Source organism: Atractosteus spatula, chromosome 12, assembly GCF_055471065.1.
Source record: "Atractosteus spatula isolate fAtrSpa1 chromosome 12, fAtrSpa1.hap1, whole genome shotgun sequence".
Classification (NCBI taxonomy): domain Eukaryota; kingdom Metazoa; phylum Chordata; class Actinopteri; order Semionotiformes; family Lepisosteidae; genus Atractosteus; species Atractosteus spatula.
Genome location: NC_142717.1, coordinates 6,184,700 through 6,209,685, shown reverse-complemented (window position 1 = coordinate 6,209,685; position 24,986 = coordinate 6,184,700). Strand labels below are relative to the sequence as shown.

The 24,986-nt window shown below is 34.4% G+C and overlaps 1 protein-coding gene across 1 annotated transcript in view; it reads right to left on the bottom strand.

Annotated features, from left to right (window-relative positions):
* trps1 (trichorhinophalangeal syndrome I) overlaps positions 1-24,986 on the bottom strand; it is a 138,115-nt gene that overhangs the window by 103,266 nt on the left and 9,863 nt on the right. The window contains exon 2 of the mRNA XM_088928427.1: positions 9,496-10,433. Within this exon, the coding sequence (XP_088784553.1) occupies positions 9,496-10,431 (936 nt within the window). The 5' untranslated portion in view covers positions 10,432-10,433. The remainder of the gene's footprint in view (positions 1-9,495; positions 10,434-24,986) is intronic.

Sequence of the window (24,986 nt, the reverse complement as noted above, 5' to 3'; positions counted from 1 at the left end):
GAAATGCACTACTTCTCACCTGTTGCTAATTTTTCTGTAAGGCTCTATTTGGCTTACAGCTTTTCAAAATATAAAATGCCTGATTTAAATGAAACACCTACAGATATCAAATTGAAGGAGTATGAACTGAAAAGTACAAAAAAGCGGTGGGAAAAAGACGCTTTTGCATAAAAAGCTTTATGCAAAAAGAAAAAAAAGTTCATAAGGTTTCCACTGAACTGTGCATTTATTGATTTTGATTCCTCTTTATAATTCAAGTAAGAATGTTAGCCGAGGAATTTAAATGAAGGCAGGTTTCATACAAAGACTTTCCAGCTCTGATACGAAAACATGTCCAAAAGTTGAAAAACTTAAAAATATATCAAGTAGTCACCAATAACTTACACAACAAAAGAAGTGATCGTAAAGCAAAATTATCTTGGCGCAATGATTTGTCATCTTCTGTTGAAACCTTGGCATCCAAAAAGACTAATTTTTGATATACCTGTTTCTTTCTTAGAATTCAAAGCAGGACTGGATGAAAGATTTGAGAAGCAGTAAGAGAACAAAGGGTCCATTTCACTTGAAACCACTCAGGTAGATTACATTTCTAATATCCTTAGCACTTTGAAGGAGTTCTAGCCAAAGCATACTGAACCAAAAGAAAGTTACCTTCACCTATAGAGATACTACTAACTTAAATGAATTTTTTATCACAGTAAGTGAGGGTCTGCAACAAAATATTCTCTTTTCTCTTATGAAACTGCTGCTTTAGTTACTGGTTTTACACTTCAATAGAAAGGGTGTGATTTAGATCCCACTATATAACGAGCTATGTGTGAAGCAAAAAAACGTCTGACAGGGTCACCTACACACAGTAACACTACATAAGGAACAGTGAGATGTCAAAACTAGAACTTTTACAATTAAGAATTATTTGACTTTAGATAATCCTTTGTACTATTCTGTCTTTTCCCACTGCATTGTGCTAATTTTGCCTTTCTTGCCAGTCAACAAATGCCTAGCTTTGAAAATAATTCAGTTGTACAGTATTATTTTTTTGAAGGAAATAAATTTATGTAATCTACAGTTACCTTTCAGTTTTCACTTCATTCATATTCTATTTTGTGGGTGCTAATGATTATTCTTGCTTAACTTATTTCTTACACTATTGATCTGTTTCGTCAGACCACTGTAAGGTTAAAATGTGCCTCATAGCCACATGTTCTCTCATTGAAATGGGATTTCAATTACTTTTTGATGAAAGGTGCTGCTGTATATAATGTGCAGCACGGATAATAATCACACTGGAAAACAAAATATGACGAATATGTAAAATATATAATGTAATAATGTCAAGTGCTGTTCTTCTGAATCATAATTTGTTTCTTTGGATGTTATCCTAACCTGCTAAATTAAGGCAGTAATTTATATATTCTAAACCAGCATGATCAAAATCAGTTTCAGAAGTTTGAAACTAAACAGAAAAATGACAAAAAAAACAAACCAAATTAACAGTAAGTCTTAATGGTGGAGTATGAGTTATTATTTTTTTACAGGCGTCTAACCACTGATTATAACTCATCAAATATGCAAGATCAAATCTTCTATAAGGTAGCCTGTTTGGCAGCAGGCACCATGATGTAAAAGCCCTTGATAACTCCTTAAGGAAACAACAAAAAAGAAATCATGGAGAACACCCATCTTAAACTGTCAATTACTGTAGGAACATGGTGTTCTTTTTTGTGATAACACAAATGCCCGCTAAAACAAAGTAATTAGGCCCTATGGACTACTGAACAAATTGTTTCAGTTATAAGAGGATCACATTTTTTTTATTCTTTTTCCTCTTTATTACCTTGGAATCATCACTTTCCCTCTTGTTTTATAGACTTCCAATTAAGAATTGACAAGCGTTAATATACTCTGCTCACTGCTGCAACTATGCCACACAGGAGACCTCTGACATGCTCACTCAAAGCAGAATGGCAAGCTAAAAACTGGGCAACTCCAGCACTTCCTTGGAAGTATTTGTCTAATTGTGTGCTTTCACATGGGGAATCCCAGCAGAACCTAGGAACAAACTGGAAACATTTAGCATAGCAGTCTCAACCTGCTCTAAGAGTACCACTACAAAAGAAGTTCCATTTCAAAGGTTCTGAAAACGGTGTTAAGAGTAATGGCCTAATGTGTGCCAGCAATCTACCAGTTAACTAATGAGGAGCAATATATTTTCTAGCTCCCATTTATGGCCTTCCTTAATGTAAATGAGCACAGAAATATAAATTACAGAAGCGTGAACAGGAAGTAATTTTCAAGGAGTTAAAGAGATATTTAGAAGTGAAAGTGAAGTCCATGATGTTCGCAGTAGACTTTAAACTTAAAAATTAACTCTTACATACAGTAGTAGTGACAACCTTCAAAATGTGCATGTTGATCATGGGGCCTGGTGCGTTTTTCATGGTAATGCAGCATTTTAGAGTCAAATTCATTAAGAGCCCTACAGTACTGAATGAAAAACCTTTGGCCGTGGAACAATTCCTTCCTACTTTGATTTCAGAAGTACACAGAATTTTCCATTTAAACTTAAAAAACAAAACTAAGAAGTTGCTGTCCTTCCTCTTTTATTAGCATTAATTTGAAAACTACATGCACACAGCATTCCAATTCATCTGGGGAACACTTTTCAAAAATACAGTATATGGTCGGTAACACAGAACTGAGCACTAGGAGTATTCATAACTTTCTTTTGGTTCACCATCTCCGAAAAATATTTTTTTAATACTATGTCTAACTATAAGCAACACAATAAATGTTAACAAATGTCGTATTTCAGAGAAACATGGTCTGAAAGAAGTTGGTACAGTATATATGCTTTCCTAAACTATAGATACAGGATGTAGTACTTTTCAGTAGCATAAATAGTATCAAAACCTCCCACATGTCTGGATACAACAGGTCAGTACTGTATGTCACCTAACAGTCTTCAAGACAATTGTGGTAAGATATGACACTCACATGATCTGGTGACAAGTTTTTTACTTGACTTAAAAGCTCTTGACACCCCAAATAACTGAACTTTTCACTCAGTTAAAAAACTACAGTATGTCAAGTGACTGCAGAATGCTGTGAAACTGTCAAGCCTAGCAAAGCTGGGAAAAACAATAAAGCAACTTGAGGTTTGTTTCATGTAATCTAGTTATCGGTTGTGGTTTTTGCACCAAATTTCATTGCAAAAACAAGTACAAATAGTTTGACTAATTAAATGGGTAATTCATTTTGATAATACAGCTTTATTTTTTCTGTTTAATCTGTACCTTTTGTACAAGATTAACAATTCAGTGACAAAGTAATATCCAGCTCTGATATAATGAGAAAGTGAAGGAATCAACTAGGTGAATTTTAAATTCAGCATCTGTTTTGGAATATAGTCCAGTGACAAAATGCAATGCAAGCAAACTGGATGAGTCTATATTACCCCTGTTGCCATAACTTTATTCACTAAGGATTATAAATTAGCTGCAAAACCTGGTGGACTGTGGCCTTCCAGTGGTTATCCTGAATGTGTAAAAGATTGGAAAAACAAAATCCTGTTTTCATTAGACAAGGTCTGCAACATGACAGGACTTGGAGTGAAGTTAATGGTGTGTTACATGTGTTGCTAATCTGATATACAGTAAAGAGAGCCAATTTAATGCATTATTGGAGAAGTTGTACACAGTGTTTATGAAGCTTACTGTGAAGAGGAACAGTAATTAAAAGCATTTAAATATACCAAAGTATCAAAGGTCACAACAAACACTTTCTGAAGCCTGGTTATGCAACATTTAGAAGGAATCAGGCTCTATATAGAAAACAGTCCTCTTGTTAGACTGCAGATCATACTATACATGATGATGTAACTCACTACCCATCCAGTGACACAGCTTACTTTTCTTTACAAAATAAAACAAGTAGAATCTGTATGTTTGCCAAGATTGTAGTTCTTGTTACTACACATTGAATTCAGAGTTGCACATTACAGAATATGTACAGAATATATTGGCTGTCTTTTTCGTCAGTGTTAAAACAGCTTACGTAAGTAACCATCTACTGTACCTCCATCAAAAAAGTACCTTGTAATACAAGAAAAACTCAACTTAAAATTAGATTTTTCTAGGCTCACATTAACACAAAGGAGGTCTTTTGAAATAAATGTTTCATTTAATAATGTATTAGGAATGGACTATTTTATTTCTATGGATTTAGTAACCTAATATAACGGACACACTTTCAATGGGCTCAAGCATACATGTGAAAAAGTGTACAATCTTGTTGCTGCAAATACACTGCTGATACAGTACATACTGTAGTAATCTTATGAACGCAAAATTATTATATTGATCTTTCAACTTCTCTTAAATGCTTTCAGAAAGACATACACACCTTCAGTATGGCAGAGAATCTGTACTATAGTACAATATTAAAATAAAAGGCAGCACACTATGTTACAAACAGAAAGGAAGAAAATAAAAACAAGTCTTAATTTGCTAGATAAAGACACTTTGAAAAACAAAGCATTAAAAGTGAGTAATGAATTACGTTCTGTAGTGTGGAAATTAAATATACAGTTACTTCATGTGTGAGGCGCCTTAGACAGAGGTGTGGTTGCATTTGTTCAAAAGATGAGACTTTACTCCTGTCACTACCAAGACCAGCAGTCTGTCGGTCAGAGCACATACTACAGATGTGGATTAGTGGGCATGGAATTTCCGGAGGATTTTATGATGCGCAAGACCAGTTTTCAGTTAATATACTCTTGTTAAATTCCCATAGAACATTAGCTGAGATACAATAACAAGGAAACAGGATGCAATTACTTCCACATCTGGAATAATAGTCGTGACATTTGTTTTTTTAGAACTATATAGAATTAACATATTTGGAAATGACTGACTTGATACTTGCTATTCATCAGTGAAATTGGGTAGTTTGTCTCATAAAGGTAGCTGGAGTTCAAGCATCCGTCAGAGGACAACTGCGATTTTCATTGACACCTCAAAACCCTTCCAGCCAACACGTACTGACTTTAACTTTATCTTAAAGGCTTTACCTATTCTTTACTTTTCTAGTGCCAGCAGCATTCAGGGAAATTAAACACTGTCCTGTGACTTTGCACCACAGTGGGTAAGCTGCAATTCCTTCACTGGAAACACCAAGCTCCATGCTATAGGCCTCACAGTGAAAACCACTCATGTTTTTTTATTTTTCTTAGAAATTGTGCTCACACTATACAACATGTGTATTCCTGAAGGACACCTACCCACTTTTAGGCAACGTTAAAATAACCCTTGACGGTTAAAATGACAAAACAATCTCAATAAGCTCTCATAAGCATGGACTGTTTTCAAAAACTTGAATGCAGCATATCAGATCGAATCATTATTGTTGTTTAATCTCCTTTTCACATTTGTGATAATTTCAAGATTTTTAGAAATCTTGTATTGATCATCCAGCAGATAAACTGTTTCCAAAGCAGAAAAAGAACAAGCAAAATACATTCTATGAGATATTTAATTTGAGGAAGGAAAATATGTCACTTGAAATGTAACTTCAGATACAGTATGCCCCAAATCACATGCAGTGTGAAAGCCTACATGATTTTCAAGAAATAATCAATAATAGTAAACATGACAATGCTGAATTATAGAACCGACCCCATGACAAATGTGCAGATAAATTTATATGACATCTTGTCATTACCTCTTTTTTTCTTATTCAATAATCTGAGTTGCTTATATCATGTTGGCTTACGTTTTATTTTTTTTTCCTTTTGTGTAATGAGAGATCATAATTTTAGATTATTACTGCATGGAAAATTCCGTTGATGACACATATGTTGGATTTTTTGTTTTAATTCTAATTATAACCACACCACATTCAAAATTTATAGTTAGGAGTTGCCATTTATTTAACAGAATGAGACAGAGAATACTTAGCCTTTGTACGTTCTCAACTTTTCAGGTCAGGTTTGTATTGAAGAAACTGAAGAGTAAACGTTACAGTGTATGATGGAGCACAACACACAGTACATGACGCACTATGATGATTATTTGAAAGGAATCTACTGTGCCCAAGTCATTAATGTTTGTCCAGCACTTATTAAAAACAGGATTTGAACGAATAAAAAGACAGCTTGAGTCGTGACGAACCGCAACACTCACAACAAGGTTGTGTGAGCCAAGCCCAATCTCTCAGCAAATTAAAGTCTTTAATGTTCTAAGCCTGTTTCAACAGTTTTTTTTATGTAAAAGGTCCATAAACCCTTGCCTTGTTTTCATGTTTTACGACTCTCCACTGCAAGTTTAAATATTCTTCAGTGTTCTCTGACCACCTCGAATTTGTCATTTTCAGAGCAAAGCTATACATTGTGCAAACCTACAGAAATGGCAGTGGTTTTTATCAAATGACACCATTAGGCTGGCCAGTAACAATACAGTTTGATCCTGTGATGAGCATTTGAGAATACAACAGGTCAGTATTAAATGTATTAAAAGGTTTTATTTTTGCTACCTTATGTGATCACCATATCTGAAAAATTGCTACATGTATTATACCTAATATTATACCTAAATATTATACTGGCAGAGTTAGTAATTTTACTGTTTGCAAAGTTTCACCACCATTTCTGTTCTAAACCATATAAAAATGTATAGATTTTATATTTTATATAAAAAGCCAATTTATACTATGAGAGTATAAATCATCACCTTTATACTCTCATAGATCATACAATAGCATTTCACTTCAAAACTGGATGAGAAGGTAGAAAGGATGTGTTTGTTAGGGTGGAAGTGAAATTATCCTAAGATGTTAAAGCCCCACACTGTGGCATCTGTTTACATAGCACATTCATGCATTATGGATCTTTTAGCATTATTATGAAATCACAACCATGTGTCCATCAAGTAAGTTTAAATGCCAACTCATACAAGGCTGGAAGTGGAAAGGTTTATAGAACCATGACCAACTACAATGAAATGAAATAGAAATATCTAAAAGAATTAGTTAATACAACAAGTGGAAAACTATGTGGAAGGTATCTTTAAGCTAAGAGCAGGTTAAAAGGCTACTGGACTAGCTTACCTAAAAAAGTTTCATTTTCATATCCCAAAAAGAAGGTATACTTAATTTCTTATTTATAGTGTTGTGACAGAGTTTACTTATGTTTTGATGTTTTGTTCAGGAATAGTATAGTCTGAAACAAAAACAAGCACTTCAAAGTACAATAGATTATTTACTTTGATCTCTTTTTCTCTATTATATTCTCCTTTGCGTACATTTTTGAACTTGTATGCCCGCATTCTCTCGATTTTTTGATATAAATTTCATTTTTGTAAGAAATTTGGCTTCAATGATTTCGACTTCATATTTGCTCGGAACTCCATCCATTTTCGAACTGTTTCATCCAATTCAGGGTCACGGTGGGGCTGGAGCCTATCCCAGCAAGCAACAGGCTCAAGGCAGTATACATCCTGGAGAGGACACCAGTTTATCGCAGGGCACACACAGACATACACACACTCACACCACAGCCAATTTTCCCAGATGACAATTAACCTGCAAGGATGTCTTTGAACTGCAGGAAGGTATGGAAGAACCTGGAGGAATCCCACATGAACACCAGGGAAACATACAAACTCTACACAGAGAGCACCCCAGGTCAGGAATTGAACTCAGGGCCCCAGGACCATGAGGCACCGATGCTAATCACCACTGTTCAGCCCTTGCACTGAACTGTGCTTTGCAATTAAAAATAAATAAGGCTCCTTTCTCTTCGTGTCCTTACGTAGATTTGAATGGGGGTGAGGTAGAGCAATTGCATTGTTGGTTTCTTATGTCTCTAATTGCATACAGTATGTGCAATCTCAGAAAACAGCCCGTGTATGTGCACACAGCAAGTGCAGTGCTGTATCGTTACACCCTGTACACTTATACTTTTAGTTATCAGGCATCTTTAAAATATTTCTTGCAGTAAATTAAGTACAGTATTACCTTGCCATCTGTTTGTCATTATCTACTGAAAGAATTACACATTCTAACATGTGCAACACAATATGCATTGATATGATTACAAAACAACCATTAATTGCCCCCTCCCCCATGTATAGTACATGCTTGCCCCAGCCTCGAGTATACATACCTTAAATCTATATTTTTTATATTACTTGCATGCTGCCAACATTAAGGTAATCAGTAATCAGAAATCAGTGCACGTAGTCTCCTTGTGACCACCATTTTATGAATTTTCTATTTTTAACACATACCTCAGGTGCGTACATTTCGGCAATACACATTGCAGTCGAAACTCAAAGTTAAAATATCAGGAATGTCCTACTGAGATGGCTCACAGTTTAATTATCAAAAGAATCTGCCTAAGACGATCACACTGATAACTTTATGTAGTACGATAAATTAATTGGAGCTCTTAATTGAGCACTCTGGCATGAATCTCTTTGCTGTATGACCATTCAGAAATCTTGCCAAAACATACGTCTAAAGACGAATATCATAAGTCATAAGGCTATAATGAACATCCAGCAGAGTTATGTCAAAATTAAAATTTTCCATGCAGTTATAGGTCATTTAGTTTTACCCCCAATATATTTAACTGCATCTATAATGTATCTTTATTACACTGTCAAAAGGTTTAAGATGAAAACTGCAATACACTTAGTCAAAGTAATTCTGCATTACTGTGCATTAACTGTTACTTCTGTAAGAATCCAGAGTTACACTCTTCATTTTTACAGTTTCACATTTTCTGTAAATACTGAATTAGTGAATTTCAAACATACTGTAATTAAAAAATGAACAAATGAATTCATTTAAGAAACTTGAAATGTTATGATAATAGCAGGTGTGCTATCAGCTGAAGTTAAATCTTAACTTGTTTTTAGGAAACCTTTTTGAAAACTGAACAACTACTTTGATTATATTTTTCTGAACATTCCTGAAATTCTAAACCTACTTATTACTCACTGATGGATTAAGTTAGTGAATAAGTACTTACGTTACAAAAATTCCTTTAGTAAAAATGTCAGCAGATCTACAAATAGCTTTTAAATTGTTCCTAATACTTTCTTTAAAAAAAATACAAAGGACCAAAATTCACATCAAGAAAGGGAACTGGACTCTGACAAAGACATTTTGTAAGAGTTTCTGCACGTATTAACAGCATCATAAGTTAAAAGGTTCTAAACAAATCTTAATTGTCTCTATTGCACAGAAAACTGGAAATAGCCTGGGTAACTTCAGAAGAACTCAGGCAGTTGTGTGTCTTGGGATATCTTGATTCTAGCTGGCTAATGGCCTACACATTTCCAAAGTAGTGGTGGCTGAACTAAAAGACTCTAAATAAGCTCCATAATTATGAGCCAGTGGAAATCCCTGAATGCACGTCTTCATATGTCCAAAAAAAAAAACAACAGCTCAGTTTCAGAAATCTAGAAGAATTTGGTCACAACGTATACTAACCTGCACATCGTAAGTCCCGTTGAGTACCATGGGTCGCTGGGCACTAATGTCCTGGAGAACCCCAGTGAGCATGTTGTGGTTAAGCTTCTGAAAGTCTTTGGAGTGAGTGAACTGCACCATGTTGTGAAGAGCCAGGATCTTGGTGTCGAGCTCCGTGTCCTGCCGGGTGCGGTTGTGTAGACCTAGGTGGTATTTGCGGAAGTGCTTAATGAGATCTGTGGGGTCGTTGCCATAGTAGCCATAACCACAGATGGTGCATTTGAAGTCCTGCAGTTTGGGGGAGGAGGGGGCCATGTCGGCAGAGCTGTCGCTGTTCTGGGTCTCTGGCTTTGATCTGTCCACACCCTCAACAGAAGGCTCTGTAGAAGGCACTAAAGGGGTTTCAGAGGCCACAGACTCATCATCTGGGGCAGGGCTTCCTTGGTCCAGTTGACCACCTTGCACTATAACACTGCTACTCACGGCCCCTGGCGACAATTGGTGCCCTTCTTTTGCCTCACATAGGTCCCCAGATGGGCCACAGGCCCCATCCTTGACATCATCTGGATCTGATCTTGGAGGAGACTTCAGCAGATCGCAGACTCCCCCAGCAGCTGGAGATGAGAGAGCCGGCATATTTCTGTCTGTCACCTCATCATGGGGGAAGGATGGAACATTTCCTCCCTTCTTGTGGCTTTCATAATTGAAGCCAGCCCTTTCACTTGGTGTTGAGCTTTTCAAGTCTTTTTTGATGCTGGAAGAGGGCTCTGAGACAAGCATATAATGATCCTCCTTCTTGTCCGGCTCCAGTACATCTCCCTGACTGAGGTCGTCTTGCATGAGATCTGAAGATAGGTCTTTGTTCCTCACACACTCCTCACTCTCAGTACCTGTGGGCTCTGGACCTTCACCTTCGCCACCAAAGCTTCTCAGAGGGGGATTCTTTTTGCGGACCATATCTACCAAGAAAGAAAAGAAACGCTCAGATTTAGTGGCAGTGTAGTATAACTACCAGACTACAAAGAGTAGAGAATATTCTTAAATTTACAATAGCATTTCATTAAAAAAATAAACCATGATGTCTCTCTTTTCTTGCTCTACAACACCATGCTAACAACTCTGTTGAACATCAAATAACACTAATAACACAAGCATTACACACACCACAAACAAACAACAGAACAACACTGGAAATCAGTGAGGAAAGTGAGGAAGTCCCTTTTAAGTTTGTACATATTACTTTAAAAACAATGCCATCTGTAGTAGAAATACAGCAATTTACAAAAAATACTATTAAAGTTACTAATGTTGTTGAAAGTACTTCCTGAGGTGTTTAGAAAATGTACCTTTTGGATTTGCTAAAATATGTTTTATAAGAAAAAGCATATATTAAACTACAAGGCAGTCATTTTCATATCATAGCCAAGACTGTGAGACTGTGTATTATTTCTAGATATACACAAAAAGTAGAAGTTTTAGTTCCTTTAGACTTGGGTTTTGAAATGTCAGAAAGGAGCTGAAAATAAATGTTTGCACAAAGATCAAATCTAGACATTACCTTATGTGCTTAAAACGTCATGCATCTAAAACTGAACACAATCATACATTTATATCTTTTTATAACAATTAATATTCTCTTTACTGTTTTAAAGGTGAAGGTGATTTCTGTTTGAAAGTATGCCGTTCAGAACATTGTTCTTATTATAAACAAAAGACAGACAAAATGTGAGTAAACTGCTCTCTGACATCGCCACACCCTGTCTCACCACTGTACTGTCTTTTTTTTACTTTAAACTATTTCACAATAATCACTGTTCAAGTGACTTTTCTGTACAAAATTCATTTGGGTTGTATGAAATAAGTCAAATTCTTTTTCACAAAGAACACCATTGGAAACATGAATAAGTACCTTAATTACGTGACAAACCATTTACATTTTTAAACATATAATTTCAGAATTTGCTAAACAATCCATATTTATAATTTAATCATACTAGCCAAATTCATGGCACCCCCTTACCTTAAGAGAGCTGTTATCACACAAATCATGTTTTCTCAAATATTTTCCATTTTTAATCAAGAATGAGAATTAAATTAAACACTCAGTATATGTCTCTATACTTTTCCCTACTAATTCTAGCCCACTTTATTGAGAAAATCATACTATGTTTGGCTGGCTTTTTTCAAACTTAGACAAATGTAGACCGTTTGAAAAGCTTATATCTCTTGGCAAACTAAAAACCTATGCACAATGCATCTAATCACACATCCAATTTTTTATGTGTGGAAAAATTCTGCAAAACAATCATTATATGTATTCCCTATTGCATGTTGCCCACCATGTCTAAAATGATCGTATAACTGTGATACATCAATCTGAACAAGTTCAATATGATCCACTTTGACACCCATTAACAATAAGACCGATCAATGATTATCAGCTTGTCTACTACACACAGATGTTTTCCGTTCCATGTCTGTGTGTTCAACATAACTCTGGAGAAGCTTAACTTTCAAGTAGCTTAACCCAAGGAAAAGTATAATAAAATAAAGGATACAAGGACACTTGAATGCTATTGCCAGGGAGCTAGGCAGAAATAAGCTGTTATTGTATATTATTGTATACAGCATTTACTACCACTATTGAATTGTGTATTTTCAAGTTTATTTGTGTATGGAAGTGCAGTGACCCCTCCCCCTCCACAAACCACAAACCCACAAATTTCAATTGGTTTGCAATCTAGGCAGAGCAATTAATTCAAACTCTTAAAATCATATTCTACAACAATTATGACATGAACATACAATACTGAGCCCATGACAACCTTCCTTTATCAGAGTGCAAGATAAGTACTGTCAGAATAAAGTGTAGTTGAAGGGTTTAGGAAAAAACATTTGTTTGTCATGGTTCAGAAGAACTGGATATCCACAAAGGTTATACAGGATCTTACTTCACATACAGAAAGTACTCTTGACATTTTATATAGCAAGTTTGTTTTCCTATGACAGATGTATAATTTGAATGTATTTTAATCTGAAGAGTATTCTTGCTTATGAACATTTATACTACATATTGTTTATTTATTTTAACTGCTGCAATATTTAAGTATTTCCGATGCAGTTTTAACATATCCAATGTATAATCAACGTGACATACAACATTTTTCATATGTGGGCTGACAAATGATGGATTGGATTTAGAGTGCAAAGGCCCTAAATAACAGAGGAAAAACTTAATAGAACTGTACTTAAGTTTGGTCTGCTTTTGCCCACTTAACCCCACAACAATGTTAATAAGTATAGCATTTAATTACCCAGGGGTCTATTATACACTTGGAGAATTTATATATTGTATGTGAACAGTTCCGCCATAATGAACAGCAATGTACTGTACTTGGAAAAGGTGTAGTATAAAATTTTAATTGGAAAGATTAGTTTCACTCAGCATACAACAGTTTTTTTTTTACAGAACAACATTCCAGATGTCGTTCCTGTAATATGGCTGATCCACTGTAGGATCTTGTTGCCAAATAACAAATGCATTTTTTCTCACTCCTATGGCACATATGTTAATTTTGAAGGCAGAAAAAGTTTTTAAGGTCAGTAAGTGTATTAACTGCCAAACCCTCATAGAAAGTAATCCCACTGTCATGTATTTACGGAGTTACGTCACAGTGCCAGTTTCATATACAGTAGCAATGGAATAAAATTTCATAGAATTATTTCAATAATCGTAACAACATCGCTTTGGTCATATAAGATATGATGCTTGAAGAAACTTCAAAACTCTACATCATTTCCTGAGGCTAAAGGCTTCTGGAAATGGCACACCAAGCCAAACTTGGAAAACAAATTGTTACTATGTTCCACTCAAACAAACACCAAGCACACAAAAATCTTAACGTCTCTTTCAGAACAACAAAGCTAAGAAGATAACCCAGAGCACCTGGGGTGTAACGCTGATTTAAACTATGAGTTACAAGTGGCACCTATGAAACATAAGAAAAAAGATGGCAGATCTTCAGGAGCTGAGTTTTACAATCTGGTTTGGTGTACCAACACTCACACCTTACACACTGAAATTGAAATGTGTTCATAAAAATGCCCAGCAGAACACTAAAATCAACTCAACTTCCTTGACTGCCAGTCTTGTGCAACACATAACCACATACTCCCAGGACTGATCTTCCTTACCATTATGATATAACAATGGCACCACTACTTCACCTGAAACCATCTTAGTTTATAGGATCTACAGTATATTGTTGCTCAATGAATGAGCCCAGCCTGGCAGAATCAGTGGAACAGTGACAGGTGGGATATTTTAATTTTCTTATATAATAGGAAAAGACTGCAGATTCTTAAATTTTATGCAACATGGTTAAGTGTCAAAGATAAGCATGGGGGAGCTTGAAATCACAATGTGTTATGTGCCACAGGTGTGTTAAAAATGAATCATTCTGAAGGTGCACTTTGAAACTATGAAGGATATTTAAAATTAACTCCATAACAGTGCTAGGCTAATATTTTTTAGTTATTAATGCCATCAGTCACATTACACCAAATGAAAAGTATGCATTTCGGAATAGTGTATATAAATTCTCACATCTTGACTTGCCAATTTTATAATATCTTCTATGACCTAAAATGGGAAGTTCTCAATGCACCTTACTATTACCATTTCACTGGATATAGTGGTGTTTAATATCACTTTAGGGAAACCAAAAGATATTAGAATACTGATCCCAAATCAGAAATGGTATAATCTGCTTTTTATAGTTTCCGGGCATTACTAATGCTCCAGTACCAATCAAATCAAATTGCTGTTTTACTTCCCTTTTCTGAACATTCATTGTCCATTATTGTGTTAATTCAAGAACTTGCTTAATAAGAATATAATGTGCCTTTTGAAATGGAGAGTACAATCAATTTTCTTAATTAAAAAAGTGGGACTAAGAAAGGGACTAATCGTATATTGGCCAAGACCTGCATACCGAATAGGATGAATTGCTGCATTTTACCTCTAACAGCTCTGAAGTTAAAGTGAAATAAACTTTAGGACACATTAAAGAAAAATTGCCTGGAGTCCAGCTGTTCACAGGAAAATAATACAAGACTCTGTTTTGCTCACAGAAGTTTGCTAATCACTTTTAAGATTAACTTTATGGAAATTTCCTAAATTTCCTGAAGAGAAAGTGTATTTCAAGAAAAACTATTAAAAAGATGACAAGCTAATCATTTTGTAGGCCTTATTTGTCTTTTATATGTTTGTATTTGATGAGTAACTTGAAGAAGATTTATTAGAAAGTTGCACATGCATTTTGTGTCCCTCTAATTCTATGTTTTTTTTAAATTTTGCTTGTTTTAATTGTTAAACAAAAAATAGATGAATATATTTACTGGAACAAAAATTCAATTAATAATGGCCACATCTAAATGTCTTGGGTTTATGCAAGACTGCACCGTATAAACAAAATCCTTAAAGTCAAAATTCAAATCAGAAAAAGCACTTGAAAAAGTTTTTAAACAGCAGTTTTATTTCCTCTGCAATGAAAGACACATTAACTATTTCACTGGCTCTCAATCAGAGGCCCAGCAATGCCTGGAGGTCCTAGGAGACTGTCCAGGCACCATGGGACCTCAGAAAATAAACAAACATTCGTACACAATGGATTATTCTTTCCGCTCTGCATTCAATGTTTTATTCTAAAACAATAACACTGCTAAGCTTAGAATAATTTATCCAACATATCAAGGTTTCAGGTCTGAAAGTTCTTTGAAGTGAATAGAGCAACTATAAGCGAAATCAGTTGCCGATAAGTGATATTGTTTGCTGTTTGGTTTGTTGCCATTTGCTACACTGTTAAAATCAGTGGGCAAAACGTTGTAAATCATTGTTGAAAATCCATATGGTTTACAGTAGTGGGGGGTGCTGATACAGGAGGTGTTCTAAAAAATGAAGACTTTGTTTTACACGTATAGACGATGACTGTAACGCCAAATTTAAATTGAAAAATTAGAGAAATACTATTTAAAACACACAAAGCATGCACTTCTCGCATAATTTTCCACAATCTATTTGACCTTCTGATAAGAATGAAGTGCCAGCATAAAAACGCATGTTTTAGTTTATGCATCCTGCAGTACCTAATAAAACATAAAAAGGGTCAATTTCTCTTCAGTAGGTGGCAAAAATGTTTATTAAAACTAGACTATCAGTCTCCCTCATAATTCAACTGATACATTTGCATTACATTTCATTTCTTGGCATGATTCTCTGACTTTCAAACTGATGGTTACTGCAACTAAATTACCCCTACTTGTGATCATTGAGGCAAAGAATTGAGTTCTATGAATCTTGTACCAACAGGGTGGTTCACCTCACTACTCTCATTTCCCTTTATAAATGACTGCAATAAAAACCTATAGTGCTGTTTTTCAACAGGAAACAAAGTTAAGCAACATATATAGGAAAAATAACGTTAAAACTAAGGATGGATGCTTTTCCTTTGGTTGTAGCTCTGTTATCCATCACACACTCGGCTGATCAAAAATTTTCCTTTTACTCTCTTAGTGCCCTGCTGTCTGGGCATTTGTATCCATAAATGACTCTGTTCAGCACATTTAAGAAAATCGGAGTAAAGACTTTTGGTAACATAAGATGAGAAAATCTTGCTGGGCTCCAAAACAGATTAGTTTTCTTAAATACATATATATATATTTTAACAGTGTATGCTGAGAGACATGCTTTGGTCTACAGTACATACCATGTGTGTGTGGTCATGTCTAAAAAGGAGCTCATTTTTTTCCCTTGCAGAACACTTCTAATGTCACTACAAGAGACTAAGAAAATGGTGCTGAATGCCACACGTTTTATTGTCAGACTGGCATTTAAACTTGTTTAGAAGATTAAAAAATACATCTATATACTGTTTTAGTAGTTGTGCAAGCTCTATGACAAACACTAAGACAAAGCATCTACAATTAATTATCATTAGCTAAATGCCAAGAGAATGAAATCAAGCAGTGCAGCTATTCCCAGAGGTGAGAACACAGCACTTATGAAGTTTCAATTTATCAGTTCCATTAATTTTTCCTTGGACAAATACCAGCTTCCAAATAAAAACTATTTTTAACACGATTACCTTCTCTTAAACCAAAAGTGTTACCCAATTAAAGACAGCACTCCTCATAGAAAAATATTTTGCGACATACTGAGACACCATTGAGCTGTAGCTAAAATGAGCAAAATGTGTACTTCTTTAATTTTTAAGTACGAAAGGTGCTTAGAAAGACATGATTAATTATGGTACTCTTAGTCAATGATGCTTTCTTGTAATATTGACAGTGAAAGATGCCATGTTGTATATAAAATGTACAAAAACAACAGAAAATAAGAGAAAAGTTAAAACCATGTGGTTTATATAAGCGGACTATAGTTTTAAAAAATAATACTGTATCAATCTGGCCACTCAATGTACTTAAGGAAAGATATGTTAATTGGACTAAAACAACAATAAAGTTCATTCTGCATCTCAAAAATCCAATAATGGGGAGGAAAATTCAAATGCACAACAATGAGTCACAGTATGTGGATTGCTACAGTAGTATAAGTAATATGCCGCAGGTTTTGTTAAAAAAAAACGTTTGTAAGTGGCTTTCTATACTAAGGAATTTCTTACTTAAAGGAATCCTTTACTTGCAGCTGTTTGCAATTTCAATTACAGCAGAAAAAAACATGGTAAATGACAAAAGAGCAGGTGGGAGAGGCACATGAAAACAAAATGAAATCTTATTACTGCTGTGAAAGAATAAAATCACTCCAAGCCCAAAACAAATGCATGCTTAAAACACAAATGGTTATCCACAAGTATGGCCTGTCAAATGTATCCCATTTAAAGTATGTAATAAACATGCTCACATTTATTAAGAAACCAAAAGTTGCATTAAGATGCAGTTAGCAATGAACTGACACTAATAAAAGATCTTTTATATCAACATCTGATAAAGACATTAAAAAATAATGCAACTTAATACAAAGAAAAGCAAGAGATGGTATAACGATTTACTCTTTTTGTTATTTTTGAGACCTGATCCCTATGAAAAAAAACCTTGACGATAGCTATTTATTCACATGTTAACTGAAACAACCTTTCAAATTATTTGGGAAATAACTCTCATGGCATTCAACCCACATCACATTGACATAACATAAAGTATTCAGACCCTTTCTATGGTGTCTCATTTGCAAATGTAAAAAAAGCAATGTAAACAATGTTTTAAACTCTATCTTTTAGTCAAAGCATAAATGGGCACACTGAAGTTTTTTAAGGGTAAGATAAGATACAGGAAATGTATATTAAAACTAAGGAAAGAAATAAAACGTAAATATGTTGATTGTATAAGTATTCTGACCAGTGAACTCTGGTTTTGGTGGAAGTACCTTTGACAACAATTACAATTAAGTCTTTCTGGGTAGGTCTGTACCAACTTTGCATATTGGCTTAGTGGCCAGTTTACCCAAACTCTTTCAAGCTGCCTGGAGATCAGTTATGGACAGCAGTATTCAAGTCTCTCCACAGATTTCAATAGGATTCTATATAGGACTTTGATTGGGGCACTCAAGGACAATCACTTTCTTATTGTTATGTCATTGCTGTGTACCTATGGCCTTGTGCTTTGGATCATTGTACTGCTGCATTTTTAGGTCTTTGGCAGACTGAAATAGATTTTCCTCTAGTATTTTCCTGTACATTGCACTGTCTGTTTTTCTACAATCTATACATGCTTTCCTGTCCTGTTGAGATGAACCATTCCCATAGTATGATGCTGCCAACACCATGTTTGACTGTAGAGATTACTGTATGTTAACTGGGACGATGGGCTATGCTGGATCTGAGCCAAATGTAGCGCTCGGCATTTAGACCAATAACTTCTAATATGATCTCATCTGACCAAAACACATTTTGCCACATTTATACCAATCTACTCAGGTGTTTTGCTGCAAACTACATGTGGAACCTGAGATGCCATACAGGTCAGCTTTGTGTTAATTTTTTTGATGATTGCATCATGCTTGCTTGGACATGACTTCAATGACTTTATCCCTTATCTGCTTCAAATGCAGCTTAGTCTTCATGCTTGAGTTCTCTACCTACCCAGGAACCTTACAGAAGGAGGTGCTTTTAGTCTGTGGTTCATGAGAACCACCATTATTGCACGTAGACAGAAGCCACTTGTGTTCATTTTATTTTAAATTTCACACAGCAAATAATTTGAAGACCTTTCTATTTTTCTTTCATATTATCTATTTAGTCTTCCTTTTTGTTTTTAATTTGAGTGCATGGAATATACTGTGTATGTACTAAAGATTGTTATTTCAAAGTGATTGCAAGTTTTACAACAACATATTATGAACTCGGTATAAGGGTCTGAATACTTCTGCAAGGCTGTGTATATAATAAATATAAGAGTGATAAAAGTAGCAAATATTTTCCAAAAATTTAAGTTAATTTACATATGTTCATTAGTCATCTTGTATAAAACCATGTTATACCATTTGCTCCCCCAAATAAATTAAGAAATGACTATTGAAAGTTTTTTTTTTTTTAAATGTCTCCATATTCACTTCCCCATAAGGGCTGTGTCTAAATGATCAGTTCTCAGAGACCACAGTTGTTAATCAACACATGTTGGGAACTGGAGAAAGAGAGAACAACTGCTTTCCGCAACACTTCCTGTGATAAGGCAGATCGGTCGTTGTACACAGATCACAGCTTCAAAGGGCTTAAAAGATTCAAGTGAATGCAAATGTGAATCAGGTCGCTTCACACAGTATTCCTAATAGCCCTGAGCTGCACTTTTTTAAAGAGACAGAGCTTAATTTTAAGATTTTTATTCAGTTAGCCATCACCATTCAATTCAACTCTTAGTCTCTAGTCTTTTCTAAGGCTGTGATCTACCACTTAATTAAGATTCTTTTTAAAATTTATCAATTATACTTTTTTCAAACGATAGCTTTTACATTCTGGTATTTTTGACATCTTTAAAAAAAACTAGATGAAATAACATTTAAAGTTGTCAGCATTTACACAGGTCTAAAATTATTTTCTTTAATGAAAATTAAAACCTATGAGCTCTGACACATCTCATATGTAAAATATGTATTTTCCCCAACAAAGACAACATGCAGGACCTGGCTGAATACAGTCTTCTAAAAATATAAAGTATTTAGCAACAGGAAAGAAGGCAGAAAACATTGTGGAAATACCAAACTGATTTCACCAGCTTTGAAGGGTGTTGTAAAATTCAAATCAATTCGTTTTTCTTTATGAAATTCCTTCAGTAAGCTGAAGGAACGGAACTTGGTGTTAAAATATTCCACTAAATAATTGTATTTCAATTGTTCCATGCTTTACAATGAAGGAATTTAAGACTGTTTTATTTAATAGCCTGCAGCAGGACTATAGATTTCATTTCCTCTATCCCACTTGATAATTGAAACGATTATTATGAGATTTTTATGAATGTAATTTCTTACCTCCTCAATGTCCTACCCTCAAGGATGGCAATAGTACCTAACTGCAATAAACAGGATATAGTTCAAAATATCGTTTAAGGAACCAAGAAATACCATGGACAGGAATACTGCAATATTAAGTAATACCAAAAAAATCCCACACCACAACTGTGATGGTTATAAAGTGAATCATAGTCAGTGTAACAACAATTTATATAATAAATTTAAACAAGACAAATCACACTGCCTGCTTCAGAATCACATACTGCGTCATGAAAAATTAATGAGACAAAACACTGCAATCAGAATCTACTGGACAACTTTAAAAATTAATTTTTAGATTCAAAGGATCGCATAATTGCACTTCAATCAGTGCATCCATTTTAAGGTGGCAGAATCTCAATATCTCCTAAAGGAACCCAATAGTTTTCCCAGTACATAGGACCTATCAGGGTAGTACCAATGAAATGAATCCACTGATTAATTTAATTTTTAATTCACTTAATAGATTATATGAAAAGCACTAGACCAACAATAACTATTTCTGATCACTCTATATCTCTCAATCTATTGGTAACATTATATTACATTTCTAAAGTATCCAAGTCTAATGGCAAACTGAAATTTTCTTTTATGATTCTTTTTAATATAAGGACTGTATCCCTGAAACTCATGCAAGATCTTTGTAAGCATGATGTACAGTATATCTTTCAATCTCATCAACACCACTGCAAACTAAAATATTTGACTTATACTTTAAAAAAAATAAGAAAACTGTAAAAACCTAACTAAAACCACACAAATATGAAAATCAACAATAAAGGACCAGAATGCATTCTATTTCTGCAACAAATTCACTTTGTACTGAAAACCACAGACACATACAGTACAGTAGGTGAAAAAACGACTCCAAAGTACTGTTTTAAGCAGAACAAGTGGGTTCTTTCATCAGTATTGAAAGTGTAATCTAACTATAAATGTACTGTAAGTAGAAAAATAATACATAACTTTATAAACCCATGGTGCTCCATGTTTAGCAGCTATGTGGTAGAGTAGTTTACTTACAAAGTTCAGAAAAATTGAACTGCTATTTTAAAGATTATTTTAATCACCACAAGTATAACACAGTATAGTTCTCTACTTCTTTACATGACACACAGTATGATTCCTAGGTATACTTTGAAACATATCATAAAGTTTACAACAAACCATTTAAATACAGTATGTTTGACTTTCACTCTTTAATCTTAAAGAGTTTAAGATATAAAAGAAAATGCCATGGTCTAGGCCTTTTTTCAAGAAGGGCAGAAGAGATGTTTAATGATGTTGTCTAGTGAAAATCCTAGAAAACTGAGATACATCATGACAGAATGGGCCTCAATGAAATATTTAACACACTATCTATAAAATAGAATTATCAGTGATTCTACCAATTTCATTACTACTGAGTAATTTCTTTTCTGCCAAATTCTATCACTGGATGGATTTTTTTTTCATTTTACATGGTATCTAAATACAAAAACAGACTAATTATTAACACACATGGCTCTGAAGTACATTGGTAAACATCCGCAACTTTTTTCTTCAGATTGTTTCTACTTACATCAAACACTATTGCAAGAAATACATAATATCGAAGTGGTGACAACAAGAGAGATGCATGCTGAACATTAAACAATCGATGTAATAAATAAAAGTAGATTTTCGGGAATCGGTATTGGGAAAAAAAAATACTGGAAATTAAATTGTAGAAATAAAGTTGAGCTCCAAAAAACAAAATACATGATAGAGACCACCACTGACCTGGCCTTCAAAGACAACAGAAGAAAACTCAGAGATGTTTGGTCTCCTTCCAGCTATGTTGGGGATCTATCATGCAGTACAAATGATAAAAAGGGAGTATTATTTAAATATTACATTAGCCATGTGAAATTGTTTAAGGTTGTCTCCTGGAAATAAATTGTGTCTTGTTCTCATGTTCTCACGATTCTGATTATAAGTTCCAGTTTCTCGTGAATTGCACACACCACTGAAGCATGACTCATCAGTAAAATTCACAGCAAAAAAAAAGTGAAATGTGATTGCAAACCTGTGAGCTGCAATCTGCATCCACCATGGACATAACCTAAGTCACGTGGTTCTGAGCAGCAAAAAGGAAAATCTGTTTGGTAAAGCTTGTAAAACATAACATAAAGTTCAGCTTTTAACACCTACAACATTCAATGATTTTGGCAGGACTGGCTTCTGTTTAATACAAAATAGCATTAAACTTGATTATATGTATTGCTTAATTAGTAACCACATTAATTTCCAGTATGTATTTTATTCATATTTTGTCATCCTTGTCTTTTAATCAATTGAACTTTTGATTCTCACAATTCCCAGATTAGTTTTTCATGCATGCTTCTAATGGGGATTTCCTTTTCAATTTCAGGACATCAAACTAATGGAAAAATAACTCCTTAAGAGAAGATATTGTTCAAATAAGAAGATGAAGCAAAGTAATGCACAAAACAACTATATTGTTCGTCAATTTACAATACATATTTACAGTAAAAATAAAACAGAGACACTCGTGAATGTTGACTTGATTGTCCCTTTTCCTGATAGCTAATTATTCCAAAGACTGGGCCTAGCAACAAAGTCAACAAACCCAAGAAGGTTTTAGTGTATAACAAAAAACAGTAGTTCTTGAATTCAAAGCCTTTAAATTGTAATACAGTGCAGAGAGGTTTTGAGGTTTAGGTTTTGCTTTGTGATAATTTAAGTGTATTCATTTCAATGCACAACTAAAAATGGGGGATCTGATTTTCTTTTGTTTCACATCATCCTTTCCAGTTTACTTCATTATAACTTTTACAATCCAATTGTCACCTTAAATCTTCCCTGTGGGCTGCAGCTGGCAAAGTTTTCATCCAGTGCTAAAAGCGTTGGCTGTGTTCAGCACAGAACAACTCACACAAGTCCACAATGTATAAATAAGAACAATATCAGATAAGTTTAGCAGCAAGCCTATAAACATTTACATTTCCTTTCAAGTACTGTTTATAGATATTTTATCTCCTATCTAGAAGTTAAGAACATGTTGAAAAGACAAATAAGAAGAATTTCAAACCATGGTCTATCAGTGGAGGAGAACTGAAATAGCTCTGTGTCTGTTTACCATAATAGGTGTTGAGGTGCTGCGGCAGAGATCAGCAATTCAGCTTCGTCTCAAACCATAGGAATTTCGGAAGAATTATGTGAAGGTACAAAAAGAAAGATAACAGACTCCAGTTCTCCTGGAACTCATTAAAAGAAAACACAGCCACAGTTAAAGGAACCCAGCAAAGTCTCAGAGCGCGGTAAATTTAAAGAGATACTGTTTCCACTGTGTGCCAGATAAAACGGGATTGTTTATGAAAATAAGTATTTAAAATTTCATAGAGGAAAAACATTTAATTCATCCTATAATAATCTCTTCAGTACTCTTTGGAGAAGAAAGGTGGAACACAGAAATGTATATCATCAATACAGGCAATTACCGTAAAGGTATTTTTTTAAAGGCTATTTTTAGAACCATTCATTTCATCTCACTTTCTCTCAGACCATTTGATTTAGCATCTCACATACGAAACTTTCTGCAACATATTTTTTCATTTGTACCATAATGCAAGCCAGTTTGGAAATTGCTTCCTCAGAAATAAATGGCATCTAACAATGCCAGATGCATCTACTGATATAAATCACGATTTCCGGATTGTGAATTTCTGATATTGTAATGATTTCTGAAGTGAACAAAATATTTTAAGGAGATAATATTTTTTCTGACTGCAAATTGTAAAACAAATCATTTAGGCCACTGAGGACAATGAAAAAGATAATAACATTTGTAACTTAGCCTTCTACATGAAATATATGAAAATGGTGTTTTTAAGATTCTAATGTATTTAAGACTTATGTTAGCCATATTTCTGCAGTTTCTCTGCAAAACTATTTCTTCTGCAGTTTCAAGCTTATACATAACGTTTTAAAAGTATATTATTATGAGTAGCTCCTTTGTTTTTGATATTGAGAAAATCCCTTTGCTTTCTCCGAATCAGATTTAAATTAATGCTATAGGGTTAAACATTGTAACACATTAAACCAAGAGGAAATATATGAATATGCAAAGCTATCAGGTGGCAGCACATTTACTTTCATTTACCCTTCCTATTTTTCACTTCCATAGACAATAATCATTGAGGATATATTCATTTGGTTTGTTTTTGTCAAGGTTAGACAATATCTTTGTGAAGTGTATATATGTTTGTGAAGTATGTGAAGCTGTATTTCCATTATCTTCCTAAAAAAAACATACATCCACTGGGTAGTCATTTACAGGTATGGATCGCACCTTATGAAAGGTATTTGAAAACACTGTGTTTGTATAGCATTTTTAAATGATTTTAAAATGCTTTTACACTTTTAGTTCTGTGTTTATTTTGGACAGTATAGTATATTTACATGTCAAAAAACATTTGTTCAAGAATATCCTCACACATACTGTACTATATAGACTTAAAATGCACAATTTTTATCTTAGTAAAAGGCCAAAATATATCTTTTAAATAGTTCGCTCCTAAGCCTATTCCTATGGTCCTTTCAAAACTTCTGCCTTTCCCCCTGTAGTTGTAATGTGGTACAACAGTTTAATTCTTATCACCCTTCCAATTCACTTTTTCTCACTTTAAAATGTGCATCTACTAAACCTGCGGCTCACTCTAGGAGAATCAGACCTTTGACCACTGTTACAAGAACCCGTAATTTGCTTTTGTTTTTCTTTTCCACAATCAAGAATAATAAAAATGTGCACAAGTGATCACCATCACTTGAATTAATTAAAGAGGCGTTGGCAATCTCACATCATCTAGCTGTTCCGCATCTTATTACAAATATCGACGCACCATAGTGTATATTTAATAAACATGAGGAGTTGGCTGAATGTGCATTTGTTAACTTCTGTACTAAATAA